Source organism: Sarcophilus harrisii, chromosome 2 (genome assembly GCF_902635505.1).
Source record: "Sarcophilus harrisii chromosome 2, mSarHar1.11, whole genome shotgun sequence".
Classification (NCBI taxonomy): Eukaryota; Metazoa; Chordata; class Mammalia; order Dasyuromorphia; family Dasyuridae; genus Sarcophilus; species Sarcophilus harrisii.
Window position 1 is genome coordinate 334,007,613 of NC_045427.1, and position 22,990 is coordinate 334,030,602.

At 34.7% G+C, this 22,990-nt stretch overlaps 3 gene segments (V, D, J or C); all 3 read right to left on the reverse strand.

Moving 5' to 3' along the window:
* LOC100935589 overlaps positions 1-17,806 on the reverse strand; it is a 23,789-nt gene extending 5,983 nt beyond the window's left edge. The window contains 5 exon segments of the C gene segment in view: positions 1-205; positions 1,327-1,380; positions 1,879-2,172; positions 14,699-14,702; positions 17,737-17,806. The exon segment at positions 1-205 is cut by the window's left edge and continues 116 nt beyond it. Coding sequence covers positions 1-205; positions 1,327-1,380; positions 1,879-2,172; positions 14,699-14,702; positions 17,737-17,787 — 608 coding nt within the window.
* LOC100935582 overlaps positions 1-22,990 on the reverse strand; it is a 173,512-nt gene that overhangs the window by 75,675 nt on the left and 74,847 nt on the right.
* The window catches only part of LOC100935587, a gene marked incomplete at its 5' end in the record, with an annotated part of 147,552 nt that overhangs the window by 49,557 nt on the left and 75,005 nt on the right, over positions 1-22,990 (reverse strand).

The following is a 22,990-nucleotide window of genomic DNA, read 5'->3' on the forward strand; positions in this document are numbered from 1 at the left end:
ACCTGAATGGTCCCATTGTTTTGTTCCTTCTGTGTTGGTTTAGGACTGTCAATTTCCTTATTATTTTTGAACCAGGCAATTTTAACATCTGATGCATCACTCACATCAACCACCATACAGGTGATTTTAGGTGATCCTGAGAGTTTGAGGGTATCCTTAGGATTTGGGGGGAAGATGAATACAGAAAGTCCACCAACATCACATGCTGAAAAAAGACAGATATTAGTCACCAACTCTTCCGGACCCAAAGTATAATGTGCTCAATCTTTTGGGGAGATTTAGTTCATCATTCAAACTTTCCAAATTTGTTCCCAAATTCTATCTATATGCTCATCTCCTTCTCACAGAATATAGAATTTGCCTTAGAAGGGACTTCAGAGTTCAACAGGCTCCTGAATAAGAATTCCCTTTGTATCATACCTAATGAAAGATCATTTAGCCTTTGCTTGAAGACTTTCAGTGAGGAAAAACCCAATTCCTTCTAAAGCATCCATTTTACTTCTGGATAGTCCTATTAGGAAATTTCTCCCTATATCCAGACTAAATTAAATTCTACAGTTTTAACCATAGATTCTCAATTTTGCCTTCTGGGACTAGACAGAACAAATAATTAATGTTCCACATGACAGCTTTTAAATTGTTGAAGACATATATCATGTCTCTTCCTTTTCTTTCCTTTCCCCCCCATCACACAAGCCTTTGCTTCTGTGAGATAACTATCCCCTGTTTCTTTATCCTGTTTTCATATGGCATAACAGAATCCCTTTACCATTGTGGTAATTCTCCTCTTTGTCTTATCCTTCCTAAAATGTAGCAACAGAACCTGAATCTGCGTTCAGTACTTCAAAGGTGATATGCCCAGGGAGAATACAGTGAGACTGCTACCTCCCTGGTCCTGGACTATGTAGCCTGAGATTGCACTGGTTTGGTAGCTGTCATATCATAATTCATATTTATATTAAATTCACTAAAAACTTCAGGTGTTTTTCAGATACAGTGTTTTTCTATCACACTGGACTTTAAGATTGCAACTTGATCTATAAGTGTCACAAACACTTTGCTGTCATAAGCAATTGCTGGAAAACCCTAATATCTTCCCTAAGGATTCTTCTACAGTCTTTAATTCCTAGATATCTTCATTCTTGTCTCCCCATATCATAGAAGACTTTTAACTGAGCATATGTTCTTGTTTCCAAGTATCTGCTTGTTCTGGGATTCTAGCTCTCCCCACTATTTTCCTGACAACCCTGATTAGTTTCCTGCTTAGTGCTTAGCAAGTTCATGGAGGCAATCTGAGCCACCCACCCCTCTCCCTGTTCCAGATACCTGAGCATTTGCAGCATGTACATTCTGTGGGCTTTGGTGTGGAACTGGGGCCCTCTGAAAAAAGAGAAGAGTAGATAATAGGGTATTGTATGTTTCTTGTACAAGTTGTATTCTCACTTCTACAAGTAGTATTTTCAATCTAAACACTAGGATCATCAGTCTGAATTTGTAAAGAGTTCTTACTCACTGCTCAACTTCCCTCATTTTTAGTCATTTGTATTTGAATGTTAATGTCTGTAAAGGTAATTTCCTATAGAGGAACAGATGTCTATAATGAGTACTGGATCGTATTACAGGTAATATGAAATGAGGCAACCTGGCATAGTGGAAAAATCTGGGTTCAAGTTCTAGCTCTTCTACTTACTAACAGTAGCTACTAAGATAAGCTTTGGCAAATCATCTCTTTTCCTTTGGCCTCAGTTTTCTAGTCTATTAAAAAAGGGGGTTCAGCATGTGACTTGCTGCCCCATCTTTTGCATCTCTCATTTCCACAGATCTCTAAAACTATAAATGCCCACCCTCTGTCCTGTATTCATTCCCATTCCTTCTTACCAATTTTCTTGTTAATCTTTGTGGATGTGGCTTTGTGGACCACATTGCAGATGTATGATTGGCTGGGCCAAGTATCTGCAGGGACTGTCAACTGACTGCTCAAGGTGTAGAGTCCTGAGGACTGGAGGACGGAGGGATAGATCTGAATTCCACTGGAGATGGCCCCTGAATTCCATGTCACCATCACAGGCTCAGGGAAGTAACCTGAAATCAGGCAGCCTAGAGCTACTTGGGAGGAACTTTTCTGCCCACAGTTGGGTGCCAGGGGAAAGACAGATGGAGCTGTGGGATTGGCTATAAAAAAAGACAAGAAAAACTTTGTATTAGAAACACCAACGTGAACTCACTGAGCTTTCAACTTATATCATAGAGGAACAGAGTCAGATTCTGCCTATGTGGAATTTTTCCTTCCTTTAGTTATTTCTTATCTCTTTTTTAACTTATATCATAGAGGAACAGAGTCAGATCTGCCTATGTGGAATTTTTCCTTCCTTTAGTTATTTCTTATCTCTTTTTAACTTATATCATAGAGGAACAGAGTCAGATTCTGCCTACGTGGAATTTTTCCTTCCTTTAGTTATTTCTTATCCCTTTATCCAAGTCACAGTTGTGACCTGGAACAACATCATCATCAGACTCCTTCCATTCTTGTAGTGCAATTTTTAACTGTTAATTTTAATTTCTAGTCTCCTCTCTTCAAATCCTCTGGGAAGAGATGGACAATATGGCCATATCTTACAGTTGTGCTATTGGACTGGCAAGATTTTTAGTGGTCATATATTCTGATGGGCTAGTTAGGAAGGAAAAGTGACCCTTATCCTGACCCAGAAGTTTTCTCAGCCCTTAAGGTGGGAGGTAGCAGTGGTTTTATAGAAAGTGCACAAGACTTGGAGTACCTGAGTTTGAATCCCTAGCTTCTCACTCCTAACTGTAGTTAAATTACACGTTAAAACTAAGTTAAAACTCCCTAGCTAAAACTAAGGCTTTTTCCAGATTTCAAATCTGTTATCCTATTAGTGCTGGTGCAAGAACTGGCCTTTATCCTGAGCTTTTCTCTCTAGCCTTCATTTTCTTTTTCTTTTTTTTCCCTCTCTACCATCTTATCTTATTACTTTCATCGACTTGTAACTTCCTTACTCCTTAGTTCTTCTCCTCAGTGTTGTTATCTTTGCACTCTCATCATCTAATTTCCTCCTCTGTCATTTCAGTTTTTTGCCCTCTACAGTTTTGGGTCCCTCATCCTTTAACCTTGTTATGAAGCATTGTGTCAAAGTTTGAATTGGAATCAAGAAAACATGGACTGAAATTTCATCTCTGAGAAACTGTATAACCATAATCATACTATTTTCTGAGTCTTAGTTTTCTCATTTGTAAGAAAAGAGGATAATAATATTAATAATACCATGTATCTTGAATTTTCTGTGCTTAAAATGAAATTACATAAAAATGCTTGCAAACTTTAAAGCATGAAATAAATATTAGTTATTATTAACCTTTCACCCTCATTTTCTATGCTCTGTAATCTGCCTGCTTCTCTCAGGTGCTGCCTCTAGGTTGTGAGAGGCCTCTCAAGTCTCTGGTCCCCTCTCATCAGCTCTAGTACTCCTGTTTCTCTCAGCCTTATGCTTTCAAATCTGTTCCCTTAATAGTCTGCCATTTTGATCTTCTTATCTCTGTTTTTTCTGCTCTGGATTCTATGCTACATTATGTCTTACATCCCCTGTGTTCTTACTCCTTATGACCCTTGCCTAAGCTCAGCAGCTCAGTTGCCTTGATTAAATCTATACTTCTTGTCCTAATCTTCCTTTCTAATTCTATTTTGGTGGTGTTCTTAGGGATGTATAAGATTGAGAGGGTTTGATAAAAGGGACATGGAACTTGAAATCAGAAAGACTGGTTAAGAGCTTGGATGTTTCAGGGAGGTGATATCATCAAACTAGGTTAAGGGATTTGGGTGAGAGAACTATGCTTATTACCCTGATAGGCACTGATTTTCACAGACTGACACTACTGGTATTTTTTTTTCCTGAGGCAATTGGGGTTAAGTGACTTGCCCAGGGTCACACAGCTAGGAGGTTCCAAGTGTCTGAGATCAGATTTGAATTCAGGTCCTGACTTCAGGACTGATGCTCTATCTACTGTGCCACATAGCTGCCTCTACTACTGGTATTTTAGCATTTAGTATTTAGTATTTCTCAGAAGTTGGGAGTAAAGATAATGGAGAGAGAGGAAAGATCTGAGCCCAGGATCTACAGTTCCTTCATCCTCTTGCCAGCTGGATGCTCATCTATTCAGTATTATTCTCCATTCTCTATGTATTCTTTAAACTCAGTCCAAAATCCCTTTTAGTGTTCACATCCCCTTTCTGTAATCTTTCTCATGTCTTCATGCTCTGCTTCTTAGTCTCGAATACTGTGCTCCTTGTTACATAACCTCTCTCCCAGCCCAAGTGCTGAAATCTATTTACCTTGTGTTTCCTTTATCTGAGTACCTAAAGCAACTGCCCTTTCATAGCTGAGTCCCCTTTTCAATTCACGTCTCCACTTTGTTTGCATCCCTCATTCAGCATTTCCATGATCTTCAGGCCTTGTCTCTGAATATTGCTTCATTAGCCTCTGTAGTTTCCCTCACAGCACCTAGTCTCTTTCTTCCTATTCCTTGTGTTGCTTTATACTATAATCTAAATTCTCATATTTGAATTTCTTTTCTCCATGATTCCTCAGCTGTCCCCTCAGGTTTTGGTACTTAAGTGGTCTTAGTTCCTGTGCCTTTGGCTCACTCAGCCCCTATATTCCTGTCTTTCTTGGTGCTTGTACTTGTGACCACCTGTTTTCCTTTCCCTTGTTTCCCCAGTATCTTTTATTTCTTCCATTCCCCTTCTCTCTCTCTATTTATCTCTGTAGTTTCCAATGATTTTTTCCTTTGGGTAAGATTCTTTCATCTCTTTACTTATTCCCCTTAACCCCCGACACTTTTTACTCCTTTCAGACTAGACCCTTAATTCTGCCACTGTCAGACCCCCTAGCAAGTCTACAACTAGGTCAACACATTGCTACCATACTAATTGATCTGGGGTGATACGAAAAAATTGGGCCAAAAGGCCAAGCTAACTTACAGAGTTCCGTATCTTCCATCACTACTTCTGCCCAAAAAGGACTTTAATTCTTGAGCCTCCTGTCACCTCATATTTTTTCCCCTCTCATTATCTTTCCCTCATCATCTATGCTGAGCTCTATCCTCTATACCTTGTATCTCCTAGTTTGACCTCCACAGTACTCTTACAATACTCTAGTGCTCTGCTGGTACAAATCCATACCTCTTGCTACTTTTTGTACTGTTCTACTAGCAGCACCTATTTTCCTAGCTAGCTATACTCCTACAGTTTCTTATAGTGCATTCATTGTCTTAATAAGTTCACTTCTTCCAGTTAACTATTCATCTTCTACCTTCTCCCTTATACCTCTTTTGAGTGCATAACTCTATTCCTTTAGCTTTCTTAGGACTTCCTTGCTTTGTCCTTTAGTTTAAGACCAATTGATTCCCTAAAGCTTTCATGGCTTATTCTCTCAGTTCACTTCATTTCCTAAATTGTGCCTTGTCAAAATTTGTGTCCCTTGGGCTACAGAATATTTTGGCCAAGAAATCCTCTGCCAGCTTATTCACACCTGGTCCTTTAGCTCATACTCCTTGGCTTAGTATCACCATGTTCTGCAAACTGTGTTCCAGAAAACCCTGCTTGCTAATCTTCTTTGGCATCTGCACTATTCTCTGTGTCCTTCCCTTTTCCCTTATACCATTTTTGCACCTTAGCTAGTGGTAGCTCTGCTGAATAAGAAGAGCACTTGCTCCTTGGCTTCAGAGTCCTTTCTAGATAAGATTTCTGTTCCTCAAGGACCTGTTCCTTGGTACCTATGGTACCCACATGGTATGCTTCCATTACCCACTCAGTTCCCATGCCCTATTTTAGTTTTTCTATCCTGGACTCCTTCAACTCATATGTCCTTACAGGCGTAAGCTTCTATGTCCACAGATCCTCTTTAGCAACTTGGATTATAGCCCTTTCAGTTCTTGTATCTTGATAGCTTTCATTTCCCAGGACCCTGATTTCCTTGGGTCTTAGGCACTTGATTCTTCAATTCTATGTCCAGACTCTGTTCTGATCAATATTCTACTCCCAATCAGATTATCTCTTGCCATTTCTCTTTATTTCGGCACCCTTTTCCCCTTATTCTTGTTCTCCTTTCTTGTATTTTATCTTTTCCTCTCCCACCCCATCCTGGGAGTTCTGTCCTGTTAGACTCCATTTCTCTTAGTATAGCCTCTGGATTTTAAAGCATCCTAGTCTAGATAATCCTCAGCTCAGATCACATTTTTTCTTTTAGACTTTCATGTTCAGATCTCTTCTCCTTGCCCTCTACTCTGTCCTAGTTCAGCCCATCAGTATCTGATACTTCTTTCTTTCTAGTTAGCATCTTTGTACTTAAATAGTTCAAGCTTTGCATTTGCTACCTCCTTACATCTTGTCTTTTCAATTTCTTTGCCCATTACTTGCCAAATCTCTCTAAACTCTAGACTCTAATTCCTGGTTTACACACTAGCATGACATCTTTATTTCTGTGTCTTGTGTCCTACATCCTGTGTCACCGCTGGATATCTATCATTGTTCCCTGTTCTGCCTCCATTTAGCTTCTTTAATCTCTTTTTTTATTTAGCATTTTTGTGTATTTAAATCCACAATCTGTTACTGTTCTGTGCTATCCTATCTTGTACTTCGCGACCGCTCAGAACTGGAATTTGGTTTATTCCTAATCCATAGACATGGCAATACAAATTTACCTCTAATTCTCTTCCGACTTAAGTGCCAGACTCCCTTGCCCTCTTAACTTCATTCTTCCCCCTACTATATACCAGTGTCCACCTTCAGGTATATACAGTTCACTCACACCTTTTTCTGAAAATTCACCTTTATCTTTGCTCTCTAGAAAGCAAAGAAGGGGCAAGTTTGCCCAAACCTACATGATTGACTTACCCAAGAGCTTTTCCAAATGGATAGGGTTTCACATAGCACTGAGGCTGAGTTTAGGTGAAGAAAAACATCACTCAGGGTCTCTGGCTGCTGCACTGAATTTTCTCCACTCCTATGGTTTGTCTGCTCTTTGCTGGGCCCTCCTATCTTAGTTATCAGTTTCCCCTTTCCAAGAGTTAGTAGGAGAGGTGTGAAAATATCTCCACATCATTGCCTCACAGTCTAAAAATGGGATTGAAACCCAATGGGGCATTTAAGTCCTGCCAGTTCCTTTTTTCTCTGTACATGGTCTGTCTCATGGGACTTTCGTGAGAATGAGATCATAGTGGTCAAGAGCTGGAGGTTTGTGGAGGTTTCCACAAAGAAAATGGGTGTGGGTGTGAATGTTGGTATGTATGAAGGATGGGAAGCCCCCTGGCTACTGTTCTGGGGACTGGTATCACAGAGACATGGGGGGGAGAAGCTGAAAGCTTGTAAAAGCTTTTACCCAGAAAAGCCATATTCCAGGTAACCAGATATCAGTGTGGGCACTAACTTAGTCCAAACTTAGGGGACTCTCTTATGTTCATCTCCTTTGTAACCCTGGGCTACCAGTTGTCTAGATTCCTGAAACACCACATCATGTTTATGTCCTTCTGAGATCCCTTTGCACATAGCTACCAATGAAATGTAGGATTCTGGGATTATAAATTTAGAGCTGAAAGAGAATTTATGAGTCTAACCCCCTTTATCTTATAGATGAGGAAACTGATGAAAATTTTTCTTTTTTGAATACCATTCTCTGTTACAGTTTTCATGTATTCTCTTTAAAAATTTTGTTACATATTTTCCAATTACATGGAAAAGATTCTTTCAACAATAGTTTTGAAAATTTTTGAGTTCCAGATTTTCTTCTTCCCTTTCACCCTTTCCCCATTCTTAAGGAGGTAAACATTTTGATTTCAATTATACATATGAGATCATGTCAAACACATTTCTCTATTAGTTGTGTTGGCAAAAGACAAACAAAACAAAATAAAAACCATAAAGTAAAAAAGAAAAAAACCCAATAATCTTCAATTTACATTCAGAGTTCACCAGCTCTCTCTCTGGAAAACAATATCATTTTTAAGCATGGGTTCTTTGGAATTGTCTTGGTGTTATCTTGATCAGATAACTAAGTCTTATTTAGTCGATCATTCTTACAATATTTTCTTGGCATTGCTCACGTATATATAAATCTCCTAGGTTTTTTTTTTTTAACTATCATTTCTCATTATACAATAGTACTTCATCCTATTCATTTACTACAATTTGTTTAGCCATTGCCAAATGATGGCAAATAATTCCCAAATGATCCTTGATTTCCAATTCTTTGTTATGAATATTTTTGTATGGATAAGATCCTTTTCCTTTTCTTTTATTTCTAATGTTGACAACTCCATCTCCAAAGCATTAGTGTCCCAAATTTGACTCAATTTTCTATATATTTGAAAAAATGAGGCCTTTATTAGAGAAACTTGATGTATTTTAAAATATTATTTCATAAATTATTCTTTCAATCAAAGATAATAGAATTATTATATTTGGACATAAACATTGTGGTGAGGTTACTGGTGTCAAATATCCTGGGGTCAGCTTTTTCACCATTTCCTTAGTGATAAACAGTGTTTCAATTCCTGAATTGAAAACCTTGTAATTTACTTGGATGGTTTTGGTGAAGGAGAGTTTGGAAATGAGGGGACAATGAGATAACTGGTTATGAGTGGGTACTTTATTTTCTGTTCATAAATATTAGCTTTGAATGGAGGGCAACCAAAGGCATTTTATACTTATGACTTAATGACAGCTCCTTGTACTTAGAAAGAATGGAGAAGACATCAAAGTAATCATATCAGGATAAGTTCTATAGTTGCTGCCTCCATTTTTTTTTAAGTTAGGGAGTGGTTTTTTTGTCTGGTTTGCATTTTGCCAATTTATTCATAGAACTAGTTTAGATTGGATCTCACTGAACAGAACTAGGAGATTTGGCTCTGGAGACAAGCACTGTCATCAGTACAGAGCATCAGATGAAATATTTTCCCATGTCTTCTGTCACTGAAGTTCTTGCTTGAGTAAAGCTATTATCAGAGTATTATAAGACTATATTAAATAGACTAGTGAGTAAATCAGAGTACTAGAAACCACTAATGTTTGGGTAAATTTAACTCTTCTAGGATTGGAAGAATCATTTTAACCAGACTTAGACTTTCAACCAACCAAAATGGGAAAAATGGAAGAATATTAAAATAATGTATCAGCATCTGACTCAGGAAGGCTGTAGAATATATAATAAAACAGTAATGGGTCCTCTTCTGATTAATGACTGGATGCTATCAAAACTGAAAAAGTTTGAAGTATGCAAGTATCATGAGGACATTGATAGTGTGAGCCTTGATTTGTTGTAGTAGTCTATCTATCTATCTATCTATATATATACGCACACATATATGTGTACACATGTACATATAGAGCATATCATTGGTGTGATAGTTTATAGAATAAATATAAACAAGAGACAAATGTTTCTTTTATTATATTTTATATTCAAGGAGTGAATGGTAACTTGTTCTATATAGAAATGTAAAAATTATCTTATTTTGCTTCTTGTTGTCATATAACAGATAGTAATTTTATAGTATATGTAAGATATTTTAAATTTGTGCTGTTTTATTACTACCAGTTATAAAATGATTTAGGAGAAAGTTCTGAAGTGAACCATTATTTGGCATATTGCCTGTTTCTTCCTTACTCTAAGTTTGGGATTTGGTTTGTTGTTGTTCAGTCTTTCCATTGTGTTATAACCGCAGGATTTGTCTATGGAGTTTTCTTGGCAAAAATACTAGAATGGTTCGCTATTTTCTTTTTCAATGTACTATACAATTCTCTTGGATCTCTCATGTCAAATTTTCTATTAAATCTAGGTTTTTTTGCAACAAAATACTGAAGGTCTGGTAATTCATTTAATATTCATTTTTCTTTTTTATTCACGATTATGCTTAATTTTACCAGATATGATATTTCCAGCTGTACCCCTTGTTCTTTTTCTTTTTTTTTCTTTTTTATTTTTTTTTAATTTTTTTTCTTTTTTTTCTTTTTTTTGTTTTTTTTCTCTTTGATATATAGTATTATAGGATTTGCAGCCTCTTAATGTATCTACTATTAGGTCTTGTGTTATTCTAATATACCTTATTTAAATAGCTTTTTTTTTGGTTGCTTGTAATATTTTCTCCTTGATTTGGGGCTTTTGAAATTTGGCTATAATTGTTTTCTCATAGGATCTCTTTTTGATGGTGATTGGTGGATTTCTTCATTTTTAGTTTCTTGTAGTGTTCTAACGTTGCAAAATAATTAAAAAATATTTTTTGTATTATTGTTTCAGGATTCTTTTTTTATTGTAGTTTTTAGATAGTCTAATTATTCTTATATTTTCTCTTCTTGATGTTTCTCCAGATCTTTTGTTTTTCTTATGAACTATCTCACATTCTCTTGTATTTTTTCATTCTTTGTATTTTGCTTTATTATTTCTCATTCTCTAATAATTTCACTGGCTTACCATTGCCCAATTCTGATTTTCAAGTAGTCATATTATTTTTAAGATTCTGGCTTTCCTTTTCTAGTTGGTTGATTTTTTTTTGTATAATCTTGTTTTTCTTGGATTGTTCTTATTTTTTTTTGTTTTTCCTCAGTCTCTCTCATTCGATTTTTAAAATCTTTTTTAGATCTTTTATGAATTCTTTTTAATCATGTGATTATTTAATATTATTCTTTGGGAAGAGACCTTTTTTTTTTTAACTTCAGCGTTCTCTTCTGAAGACGAACCCAGAATTTGGAATTTTCTGATTTACTCCACCATCTTCCCAGAATCATCTCCTGGTTTATAGCTTTTACAAGGGAATGAACAACTCAAATGTAAGAGAGAAATTAGGAACAAAAGACTAATCAAAGAAGATTCAATACAAAAAAAATCAAATGAGCATGAAAAGGAGAAGAGAATTCCTTTTAAACTGTTTGCTTCATGAAGTCATATGCTTCTGGGAAGTATTTTTCCTTGGAAATTCTTGTCATTGACTGTTGTGCAAAACTTAAATCTTTCTAAACTCAGAGGCATGCAGATTTGCAGAGATGGTTCTAACAGTTGATGCATTTTTCAGGTTCCAAACCACTTTAATGCTGCTTAAGCTTGTAATTAATACAACTCAGTATGATAAAGTAGAATCTTAAAAAACTTAATCACAGTGGCCTTCCAGGAATTAATTCATATGATGAAATTATGTGGAAGAATATCAAGTTAAGTTATAATTAGTTGATATGAAATTTTAAACAATTCAGTCTCATATACCATCTATTCTTTTTATCTTTACCTGAACCCTGAATGTCTCATGGATATAGGCTATTAATAGGTTAGAGTAAGAATCCTGTAAAGGACTTTACTTAAGCCATTTTTTCTCTTAAAGAAAGAAAAAGAATTATAACAGGAAAAAACCCCATGATTTTAAAACAATTTTATATATGTAATATTCTTTTTCAAAAAATAGTATTTTATTTTTTCAAATATATGCAAAGACAGTTTTAACATTCATATTTGCAAAATCTTGTTTTCTACATTTTTTTCCCTCTGTCACTTATGTTGCTTCTCCTTAGTAGATCAAGCAATCTGATGTGGCTTAAACAATGGTAATTCTTTTAAACATACTTAGATAAATGTTATGCAGCACAAGAAAAATCAGATGAAAAGGAAAAAAAAAACAGGAGAAAGAAAGAAAAACAAAAGCAAACAAACAGCAACAAAAAGGTGAAAATACTATGCTTTGATCCACATTCAGTCTTTGTAGTTTTTACTCTGGATGAATGGAGGGTACTTTCCCTTAAAAGTCTTGCAATTGCCTTGAATAATCTCACTGTTGAAAAGAGCCAAGTACATCACAATTAATCATCATATTATCTTGTTTTACTGTGTACAGTGTTTTCTTGATTCTTCTCACTTCTCTGAGAATCAATTTAGATAAGTCTCGCCAGGCTTTTCTGAAATCAGCCTTCTCATCATTTCATATAGAACATTAATATTCCATTACATTCATATATCATAACTTATTCAACCATTCCCCAATTGATGAGCATCCATTCAAGTTTTCAGTTCCTTGCCACTACAAAAGTTTCTTGCCACTGCTACAAACATTTTTGCACATATGAGTCCTTTTCCCTTTTTTATGACTTCTTTGGGACAGATACAGTAGAAATATTGCTAGATCAAAGGGTATACAGTTTGATAGCCCTTTGGGCATAATTCCAAATTATTCTTTAGAATGGTTGGATCATTTCAAATTTTCACCAACAAAGCATTAGGGTTCAAGTTTCCTAATATCCCTTCCAATATTTCTCATAATTTTTTTCTGTCATTTTAGCCAATCTGAGAAGTATGAAATGGTACTTTAGAGTCATCTTAATTTGCATTTCTCTAATCAAGTGATTTGAAGCATTTTTTCATATGATTAGAAATGGTTTTAATTTATTTGTCTGAAAATTGTCTGTTTATAGCCTTTTGTTATGGGCCAGAACTCTGAACTTGAAACAAGAATTCTTACAAGTTGCTGATTCAGTGGAATTGATGAGACAATGGATATCTAGTTTAGCAAGGTGCTTAATAGGTCTCTAAATTCAGTATGATTGATTTAATCTTACAACAAATAATGGTTTCCTAGTGATATAGTGACTGGTTTTTACTCAGTGTAGAGCATGTTAGCCAAGGTCGGAGCCAAGGAGACCTTCAGTCAGGCTCCTGGTGGCTCTCCTGGGGAACTGAGAGACAGATTGATTCATGCCATCACACACCCTGTGGTGGCAAGGTCTCCTCCTTAGCTTCTCCACTAAAACCAAGACTCTGGAAGGCCTTTAAGAAAGCTAACCGGGTCCCAGGAAAGGAGACAAGACTTTGAAAAAGATAATAAAGGATTTGGATTTTAACACCTGGCTATTCTTGTGGTGATCACTCTACTGAAAGGAAGGCTGCCCCAAGACCTCCAGAAAACCACTGAGAACACTACATCCTTTGACCATTTATCAATTGGAGAGTGGCTTGGCTTGGAAAGATTTATGTGAACTGATGCTGAGTGAAATAAGCAGAACCATGAATATTAAGCAGAACCAGGAATACATTGTAACAATAACAGCAAAAATGTGTGATGATCAACTATAAAAGATTTGGTTCTTCTCAGTGATTCAAAGCAATCCCAATAAACTCTAGACAAAAAATGCAATACACATCCAGAAAAAGAATTAAAGAGAAACTGAATGTAAATCAACAGGTTATGTTTACTTCTTTTTTCTGTTTTTTAAATTTCTTCCATGGCTTTTCTTTTTTGCTCTGATTTCTCTCTCTCAACATGATTCATAAAACAATCTATGGCAAAAAACTAAATTAATAAAACAGAAATGGCCAGCACAAAGCTCTCAGAAAAAAAAAAAAAAACTGGAAAGACTTATTTGAGTTGTTGCAAAGTGAAATGAACAGAATTAGGATATCAGACATTGTTACTCAGCAATATGATGATCCAAGGCAATTCTGGAGGACTAATGATAAAAAATTCTCTCCACCTCCAGAGAAAAAACTGGAGTCTGAATGCAAATTGAAGTGTACTTTCTGCTTTCTTTTTCATGTTTTTTTTTTCACAACTTGACTAACATGGAAATATGTTTTGCATGACTGCACATGTATAATCTAAATTAAATTTCTGGTCTTCTCAATGAGGGAGGAGACAGGAAGGAGAAAAAAAGAATTTAAAAATTTATTTAATTAAAAATTTTATTTACCAATTTTCAACATTTACTTTTATAATATTTTGATTTCTATTATTTTTCTTTCAAGCTTCCCTCCCTCTTTCTCAAGAAAGCAATTAATCTGTATAGGTTATACATACATAATCATATTAAATATGTTTGGGAAAGAATCAGAAAAAAGAATGGAAAAATCATGAGAAAAAAACAAAAAAAAAGTATAATTTGATCTGCACATTCCATATCTTTTCCTCTGGATGTTGATAGCATTTTTCATCATGACTCTTTTGGAATTGTATTGCTGAGAAGAGCAAAGTCTATAAAAATTGATCATCTGCCAAATGTTGCTGTTACTGCAAACAATGTTCTCTTGGTTTTACTCACTTCGCTCAGTACCAGGAACTCAAAATTTTAAAACAAATTTAAAAAGCTTTTACACATAATTGGGGAAAATAAAATATTAAATTGTTAAAAATATAATTGTGAAATGTTTAATGAAATAAAAATACAATAAAAAGATAGGGTATCTTAAATCACAGAGGATCTCTTGAGATATCCCCTTAACTGTCCCAAAGTGATCAATTTTATCTTTGATAAAGCCTCACATGAAACACTTGAACTACCTTAGTCCCTATTAACCTGAAGGCTGGGTATGTTATATTTGACCACTCCCGCGCAATTCTTAGGTAATCTCAAAGGAGTTAAAATATCTAAAGTATCCTACCGATGGTTTTGGCTTCATTTTTTGTTTCTTTCATTAGAATGTAAGAATTGTAAGTAGGAGTTCTTTGTGCTTTTATCCCTGTCACTTAGCAGGGAATTAATAAATACTTATTGATTTATAGAAGATAAACTTTCAAAAACCATTTGAAAATATACTCCAAATCTCTAAGTAAAGTGGTTTCGCCCATCACATTGGCAAAGATTATCAACCACCAATTATTAGGTAAGCACTGTGCTTTGCCTTTTCTACTCTTTCTATCTTTAAGTTCTCACTAAGACCTGACTCCCTACTAATTACACAGGCTCCCTGGCCACCCTTTCTATTACTGGCTGCATTTTCACTCATTCTCCTTACTCCTGAGTGGAAGGAGAGAGGGTAAAGGAGTAGGTTACAGGAAAGGAGTAGTTTGAGGAACTGGGAGGTTAGGGTGTTTGAGGAAATATGTATGTTAGATAAGTCCCCTAACACAAGAGCAGAACTTGGAAAGGAGAGAAAGCTCATGATCTAGGTTTTGAACACATTGAGGAAAGAAATGGTATGTCCTGAAGATCTGTAGACAGTAGCTTCCAGCATTTGATTGGCTGGTATCTGGGGATTATATGGAGTGTTGCAGGTGGATTAGCCAAACTGCAAGGTAGAAGTTTAGCCTGGGGGCAGATGGGCTGGAAGACAAGCAGACTAAAGCACAGGTCAGGTGGAAGCTGAAAAAACAAATCTGTCTGTTCCATAACTAGCTCAGCTTTATATAGAGCATGAGATAAGAAACACCTGTGCTCTGTCCCATGGGAGCCATGCCAGCATCTCTCTGCCTCACTTCCATCCTAGGAGAACATGCTGAATCCTGAGCCTGTTTCTCACAGGAATAGGAGAGTTGTAAACTCTGACCTGGCCTGCAGCTTAGCCTTTGTTTAAGTCCTCTACAATGGACCTCAAAGAAGATGAAGTTAGTGAGTGATAGTAGTACCTATTGCCAGTTCTAGATTCTCTTCCTATCAGACCTTCAGAACACTCCATTTCCTTTCTCAATGTGACCAAACTACTCATTTCCCAAGACCTACTTTTCTATTCCTCCTCAGTTATTCATACAGATCATCATATCATTGATCTTGCCATGATCCACAAACTCTGAAATCTTCTTATCTAGTCATACTCTATTAGCTTTCCACTTTTTCATATGCCTTCAAGTTTCAAATTCTGCTTTTTGAGTACACATAACCCCTAATTCATTGACTGCTTAGTTATCTTTTTACCTTCCCATTAGTCATATTTTCCTTCTTTCTACATTTTTGTGAATCTTTGATGAACTCTAACAGCTTGAATTCCTTGTCCTCTTATCATACAGCTGACTGTACCCTGCCAAACTTTAGATATGAATCATTCCCATCATACACTACCTTTCTCCTGTGAACATGTTGTTTGTTCTCAAAAAGGTCCAGTGACATCATGAACATGACATCTTGACTTGTGTGTAAATTAGATTTGCCTGAGGCAGAACTGTCCAAAATCATCAACCCTATTTTTTCTTATAGTCATTGGAATTCAATGTGAAGACAAAGGTCAATATGCTTGATGATGACTTAGTATGTAGTGATGCTTTCAAAGTAAGGTCTTTCCCAAGTCTCGGTTTATCTATGGCAATGCCCATTCAATGACGAGGGGCTAGGTAAGAATTGAAATAAAAGATTGCTCAATTTACTGTCACAGGAGAATCAATCTGGAAAGGGAGAACCCTTAAAATTTCTGACCAGAACAGAAAAAATTGCTATTAATATTCACTTTAAGTTATTAAAACATAAAGGAGGAGGAGAAGGAGGTGCAGAAGGGAGAAGAAATAATAGCATTTCCTGGTTTCCATTTAAATTGGCAGGTTGGATCCCCAAATGATAGCTACTACTACTCTCAGATAACATACCTACTACTTGAACAAAGGTAGAGAAATTAATGTAAACATTCTCGCTAGGTCATCTACATAATCTGAGCTGGGCCCTCATCTCTCCTTCAAAACTTGTAATCATTATTGATAAAGAGAAATGCAAATTAAGACAGCCATGACATATCATTTTACATCTATTAAATTGACTAAAATTATGAAAAAAGAAAGTGACAAATGTTGATTAAAAATGGAGGAAAATTTATATACTAATTCATTGTTGGTGGAATTGTGAAATGATCCAACCATTTTGGAGAGTAATCTGGAAAAATGTTCAAACAATTATTAAACTACCTATACCTTTTGATCAAGAATATCACTACTTCTATTTCCAAATTAAGGGGAAAAGAAAAAATAAAACCTATATGTTCTAAATGTTTACACCAGCTCTCTTTGTGGTAAAAAAGAACTGGAAATAGAGGGACTATTCATCAATTGGGGAGGAGCTGAACAAGCTGTAATATATGATTGTGACTGAATACTACAATACTTTAAGAAAGGATGAGACCAGTGATTTTAGAAAAAACATGGAAAGACTTCCACAAAGTAAATAGAACTAAGAAAAGCAAGACTTCCACAAAATGAACACTACCAAGAAAACATTGTATACACTAACAATATTGTTTTAAAAATTATTTGGAGCAAATTATTTATTTTGTCTATTACAAATATCCAAATTAACAATAAAGGACATATGAAAAAAGGTGCTATTAGCGCCTTGAGAAAGAGTTGATAAATAGAAATATGTACAGAATAATTTTACATATAAACCCACCTTTGTGTCTAACAGTAGTCATCTCTAGGGTGGGGAGAAGGGAAGAAAAAAAAGAAAAAAGAAATTTTTATGATATCTTTGTTGCATATTTGAAAGGAATAAGCAAATTGCATAATAGATTTGCAGTTTCATGTACGATCATACAATTTAAGTATGCTTGTTTTATCCCATGAATTAAAAATAAAATAAAAAAGAATTTAATGTGATTATCCTAGAAGACTAATGTTTAAGCAGGTTTAACTTGATATCTTGGAGCAGATCTATTTCCAGAGAATCGAAGTTGTAGTTATACTAGTGGGGAATATATAAGTACATAGTAGATATAGTAGGTTGTGACATATTTCCAATGATAAACTAAAACTTGGGAAGTGAAGAAAGAGATATTAATGATGTGTAAAATTTAAAAGGCATATGGAGTGGTCATTTGGTAGGTGTTAGAGTAAGCTAGACAACTAGGGTAGTTCCACTGTCACTTAGGAGATGTTAAAAGACCTAGAGGAAAACTCTCCGTATGTAGAGTGGATTTTTTTTACATCTATGAAAGAAGGAGACCACAATTCTAATGATGAAAAAGCATGAATGACTTGCACTGGTAGTTTTCATGAGATCACAGAGACACTCAAGAATTGAAATATATATATATATATGTATATATTTGCCATGTGGACAAAATCTATTGCACAAAACTATATATAAGAAAAAATTGTAGCAAAACACTTTTTATTAATTTTAATAGAAAAATTATGAAGTGTTCTTGGGTCCCACAAGTTGTTCTCTTTCATCTTAATATTCTTAAATAACAAAAATATTAATTACCAGTATTTAGCAAAAGAAGAAACTAGGTTGATCATGAAAAGAATCATTCTGCATCTGAAGGTGAAGAAAAAGATAAGGCTAAGAGTAATGTCAAAAGTAATAGTTATAAAACTAACGGGATAGGATATGCAAGTTAAAAAATGACAATTAGAGCCTTCTTGTCACTGATATCTGGTAGGCAAATTAGGAGCAGAGGCACTTCAAAATATCTTTGACTCTATTTTGTAGCATAATTCCTCTTAATGCATACCACATAAATAAAAAGGATTTCATCCCTCTTACCTTCCATGAGGAAGAATTAATACTAAAATTAGTATTGCCTATTAAAAGTGCCCATACAATAATTTTGGTTATATTAAATTAGAAAGTTTTTGGGCAAACAAAATCAATGCAGCCAAGATCAGAAGCAAAGCAGAAAACTGGGAAAAGTTTTTATGTCCAAGGACTCTGATAAAGTCTTCATTTCTAAAATATACAGAGAATTGATTCAAATTCATAAGAATACAAGCCATTTTCCAAATGATAAATGATCAAACGATATGAACATGCAATTTTTAGATGAAGAAGTTAAAGTCATTTCTAGTCATATAAAAATGCTCTAAATAACTATTGATTAGAGAAATTCAAATTAAAACAACTCCAAGATACCATTTCACACCTCTCAGATTGGCTAAAATGACAGGAAAAGTTAATGGTGAATATTGTGGGGATGTGGGAAAACTGTTGTGAGTTGTGAACTGATTCAACTATTCTGGAGAACAATTTGGAACTATGCCAAAGGGCTATCTGCTGTGCATATCCTGTGATACAGCACTCTCTCTACTGGATCTGTACTTAAAAGAGAACATTAAAAAAAAGAAAAGAGCCCACATGTACAAAAAATGTTTGTAGCAGCCCTTTTTATAGTGTCAAGGAACTGGAAATTGAGTGGCTACTCATCAATTCAGGAATGACTGAATAAGTTAGGGTAAAGGAATATAATGAAATATTATTGTTCTATAAGAAATGATCAGCAGGATGATTACAGAGAGGCCTGGAGAGACTTGCATGAACTGATGCTAAATGAAATGAGTAGAACCAAGAGAACATTATACACAGCAACAACAAGATTATGTGATCAACTGTGATGGACTTGATTCTTTTCAACAATGAGGTGATTCAGGCCAGTTCCAGGAGACTTGTGATGGGAAGAGTTATCTGTATCCAGAAAGAGGACTGTGGGGACTGAATATGGATCACAACATAATATTTTCACCATTGTTGTTGTTTACTTGCTTTTTTCGCATTCCCCCCTTTTTGATCTGATTTTTCCTGGCAGCATAATAAATGTATAAATATGTTTAGAAGAATTGCACATGTTTAATATATATTGGATTATTTGCTGTCTATGGGAGGTCAGTGAGGGGAAGGGATGGAAAAATTTGGAATGCAAGGTTTTGCAAGGGGAAATGTTGAAAACTATTTTTGTATATAGTTTAAAAATAAATTAGAAAGGTTTTGCACAAACAAAAAAATTGAAAAAATATAAAGAACAAAAGTGTCTATATAATGAATATTTAATTGATTCTAAATTATATGACATTTAGTTTTAATAAGTATAATTTTGTATCTGCCAGAACTAATTTTTATTCTTTCATTTTGCATTTAATTATTTTCCTTGATAATTTTGTTTTGACATAAGAATTTTGCTATTTACTTATTTTACTTAATGTGTTGTAATGGTATTATGCCGGGAATAGCATTAAATACTTATAAATGTAATTGTCCTAGAGTCCACCAGCCCACATATATCTCCTATAATAGTGGTATGGGGAAAAAAAGGAAAGACATGACTACATATAGACTAGTAGACTTCTTTTGAGAAAGTAAGCAAACATTTATTAAGGGCTATGTATTGGGGACACAAAAAAGTGCAAAAGTATAATCACTGTCCTATGTTTAAGAACTCATATTCTAATGATGGAGATATCATTAGGTATGTATATAAAAAGTTATGCACACACATAGAGTAACTAGAAGCTAATTTTAGAGAAAAGGGACTAACTGGGGTATAGGGCAAACAGTATAAGTGCATAGATTCTGAAGATGGAATGCTATGTAGTAAATGAGTAGACTAGTATAGCTGAATCATAGAGGATGGGGGTAGAGGAAGGGAAGCGGAGTAACATTGGAAATATGGGATGAGACCATGTTATAAAGGGCATTAAGTGTCAAACAGAAGATATTTGATTCTGGAGATAATAGGGAATTAGTATAATATATTGATATGATAAAATCTGTACCTTAGTGAATGGAAAGTAGAATGGAGTCAAGAAAAAGAGGTTTGAGTCAAATAGATGAATCAGAAGGCTTTTGCAGGATTTATGGATCAGAGGACCAATAAGATCAGTAAGATTAGATATTGTCTTTAATCCTTGTGATCTCCCTCCAAAATAAGAATGATGTCCACTAAGTAACCTAATTACAACAATCTTCACGCCAAGAAATCTGATACATTAATAGCAGAAAAGATTCATTTTCAGTAGCAGATCCTATCTTACCAGCTCCCATATTTAAAAGGGTTATATAACAAGATTCATGGGCTTGTTTTCTGGAATTCACTGAATAATAATTTTCTTGATGCTTCAATAGTATCTGCTAGGGAACCTTGCTCTCTTCCCTCATATTTTCATTCTTTAGCAAGCCTTCCTATCAAATCCTCATGTGAAGAAAATTCCATTGAGATGAAAGTGTCGAAGAATGTAGGAAAATTTGTTATGCTTAGGTACCAGCACATAAGTTTTGCTCAGTAATAATGTTCAGTCAGAGAATAAAGAGGACATTGAAACAGGGCACCAATGTGTTGTAGGGAACTTTACTAGGCTTAAAGTATTGGCAACTGACATCCAGCACAGACCAGTTCTGAAATTGAGGCCAGTGAAAAGTAAACACCTAGTGTGAGAATAGAGTCGAGACATTTTTGAATTCCAACCCAGACAAGATTTGTTATCAAAGAGGAAAGAGTAAGTGAGAAATAGGGGAATATAAATAAAAAAGACTAAAATTACCAAAAATCTCAGGAGGAAGAAAATAATGAAAAATCTTGAGTACAAGCAGATAAATCATTAGATTTTATTTTTTTTATTTATTTGTATTTATTTTTAGTATAGTATATATATTTAGTATATATAAAAATAAATTTAGATTTATTAGTATTAATAACAGAAAGGAGGTTGGAATCCATGTTATCTAAATTGGTTCAAATATCTTTTAAGTAAAATATAGTAAGATGAAGGAAAATGAATACTTTATGAGGCAAATGACCATATGGATTCCAAAGTTAATATAGAATCACAGCACAATATTCCTAAATGGATCATTATATAAGAATCATTAAAGTATTATATGTGGCCTGCATAGAAAAAATAAGCAGAATAGAAAAACTTGAATTCACAGTGATAAATCTTAACAAAGAAATAAAAGGGAAAACTATTATTGTGAAGGAAAATACATAGAAGAAAAGAAAAATATGGAAGAAGAGAAGCAAAAAGAGAAATGTTAAAAGAAAATATGATCTTTATATAAGCAAAACATTTATCTTAAAGACAGATTGAAAAGAGATAGCTGAAGTGTTAGAAGTCTCCCAGAAGAGCAGAGCAAAAACAACAGATACTGAAATGCAAAAGTAATACAAGAAAATTGATCAGAACTTCTGAACTCAGAGAGCGAAATTCCAACTAAAAAAATTCACAGAATACTTTCAGAAAATGACAACAATAAAAACCAAACACATAGTGACTAAATTTAAACAATTCCAATAGCATACAATAAATCATTTAGTAGACCAATAGAAACATCTTTACATATAAAGGAAATAACATTCAAACAATACAAGCCTATTCTCAAGATGCAACTCAAGGTTTCAAACCCTCTACACTTTAACTAATCATCAATAAATATATGAATATTCAACAAAAGAGAGACATTTAAAGCACACATCCCCTAGACATGAGTAGATTATTTTCTTTGTAAACACCTAAGACAACAGAAATGCAGAAAGATTAAATATGACAACCAAAAAAGGCACAAGTAATGAAATAAATTACCCCAGAAAAAAATGGAAAAACCCAGAGAAAAATTACCATATGGTTAAATAGCAAAAAAGCAACAGCAGCAGCAGTAACTGTAACAGGACTATTAAGAGAGTTGTTTTTCAAAGGGTATAAGGAAAAAAGGGTAAAAGCAGAATGTACACAGAACTGATAGTAAAAGAGCAGCCTAAAACAACATGGATTAACTCTTATTAACACCCCACTTACAGGTGAATTAATGGTTTTAAGGAACTAAATTGAAGACTGAGATGACAATAAGAGGGTCTATAGGAGAAAGAAATAGATGAAAAAGTGTGATGATGTTTCTTAATTAAGTTAATGGTAAACAATGAAGGGAAAATAATCCCTAGTATCAGGAGGAAGAGCAGCAAAGCTGCTGCTTCTTAATCAACAGAATAAGAGTCAGCAAAGATTTATCAAGTGTCTGCTGTGGGCCAGGTACTCTATTATAAAGTCCTGGAATACAAAGGAAAAACATAAAATGGTCTCTACCTTCAAGGAGTTCACAACCTAATTGGCAATGGATAGAAAAAAGATTAAAGAGGTACAATTTGCAGCCCTTTACATATGGAGTAGATGGATCTGAGGAAATGTAAGTTTCAGAGTTGATTTCATCTTGCAGAATGAAGTCTGGGAAAGCAGCTGGATATGAAATGATGAAGAAACTTTCCAGAGAGCCTTCCTTATGTGGTAGAGAATAGAGAAGAAATTAACAACATTCAAAAAAGGTAGGAAAGCATGGATTATAAAGAAGATTTCACAGTAAATGGGGAAAATGATCATGGGGAATGGAGGGTGTATTAAAAAAGCACATAATCTAAATTACAGGAAAATTATTACCATAATGAAATACTTTTCTTTCTTTCTTCTAGATAGGTCAACCATTCTGGAGAACTGTGCCCAAAGGTCTATAAAACTGAGCACACTCCTTTATCCCAAAATGCTACTACTAGGTCTA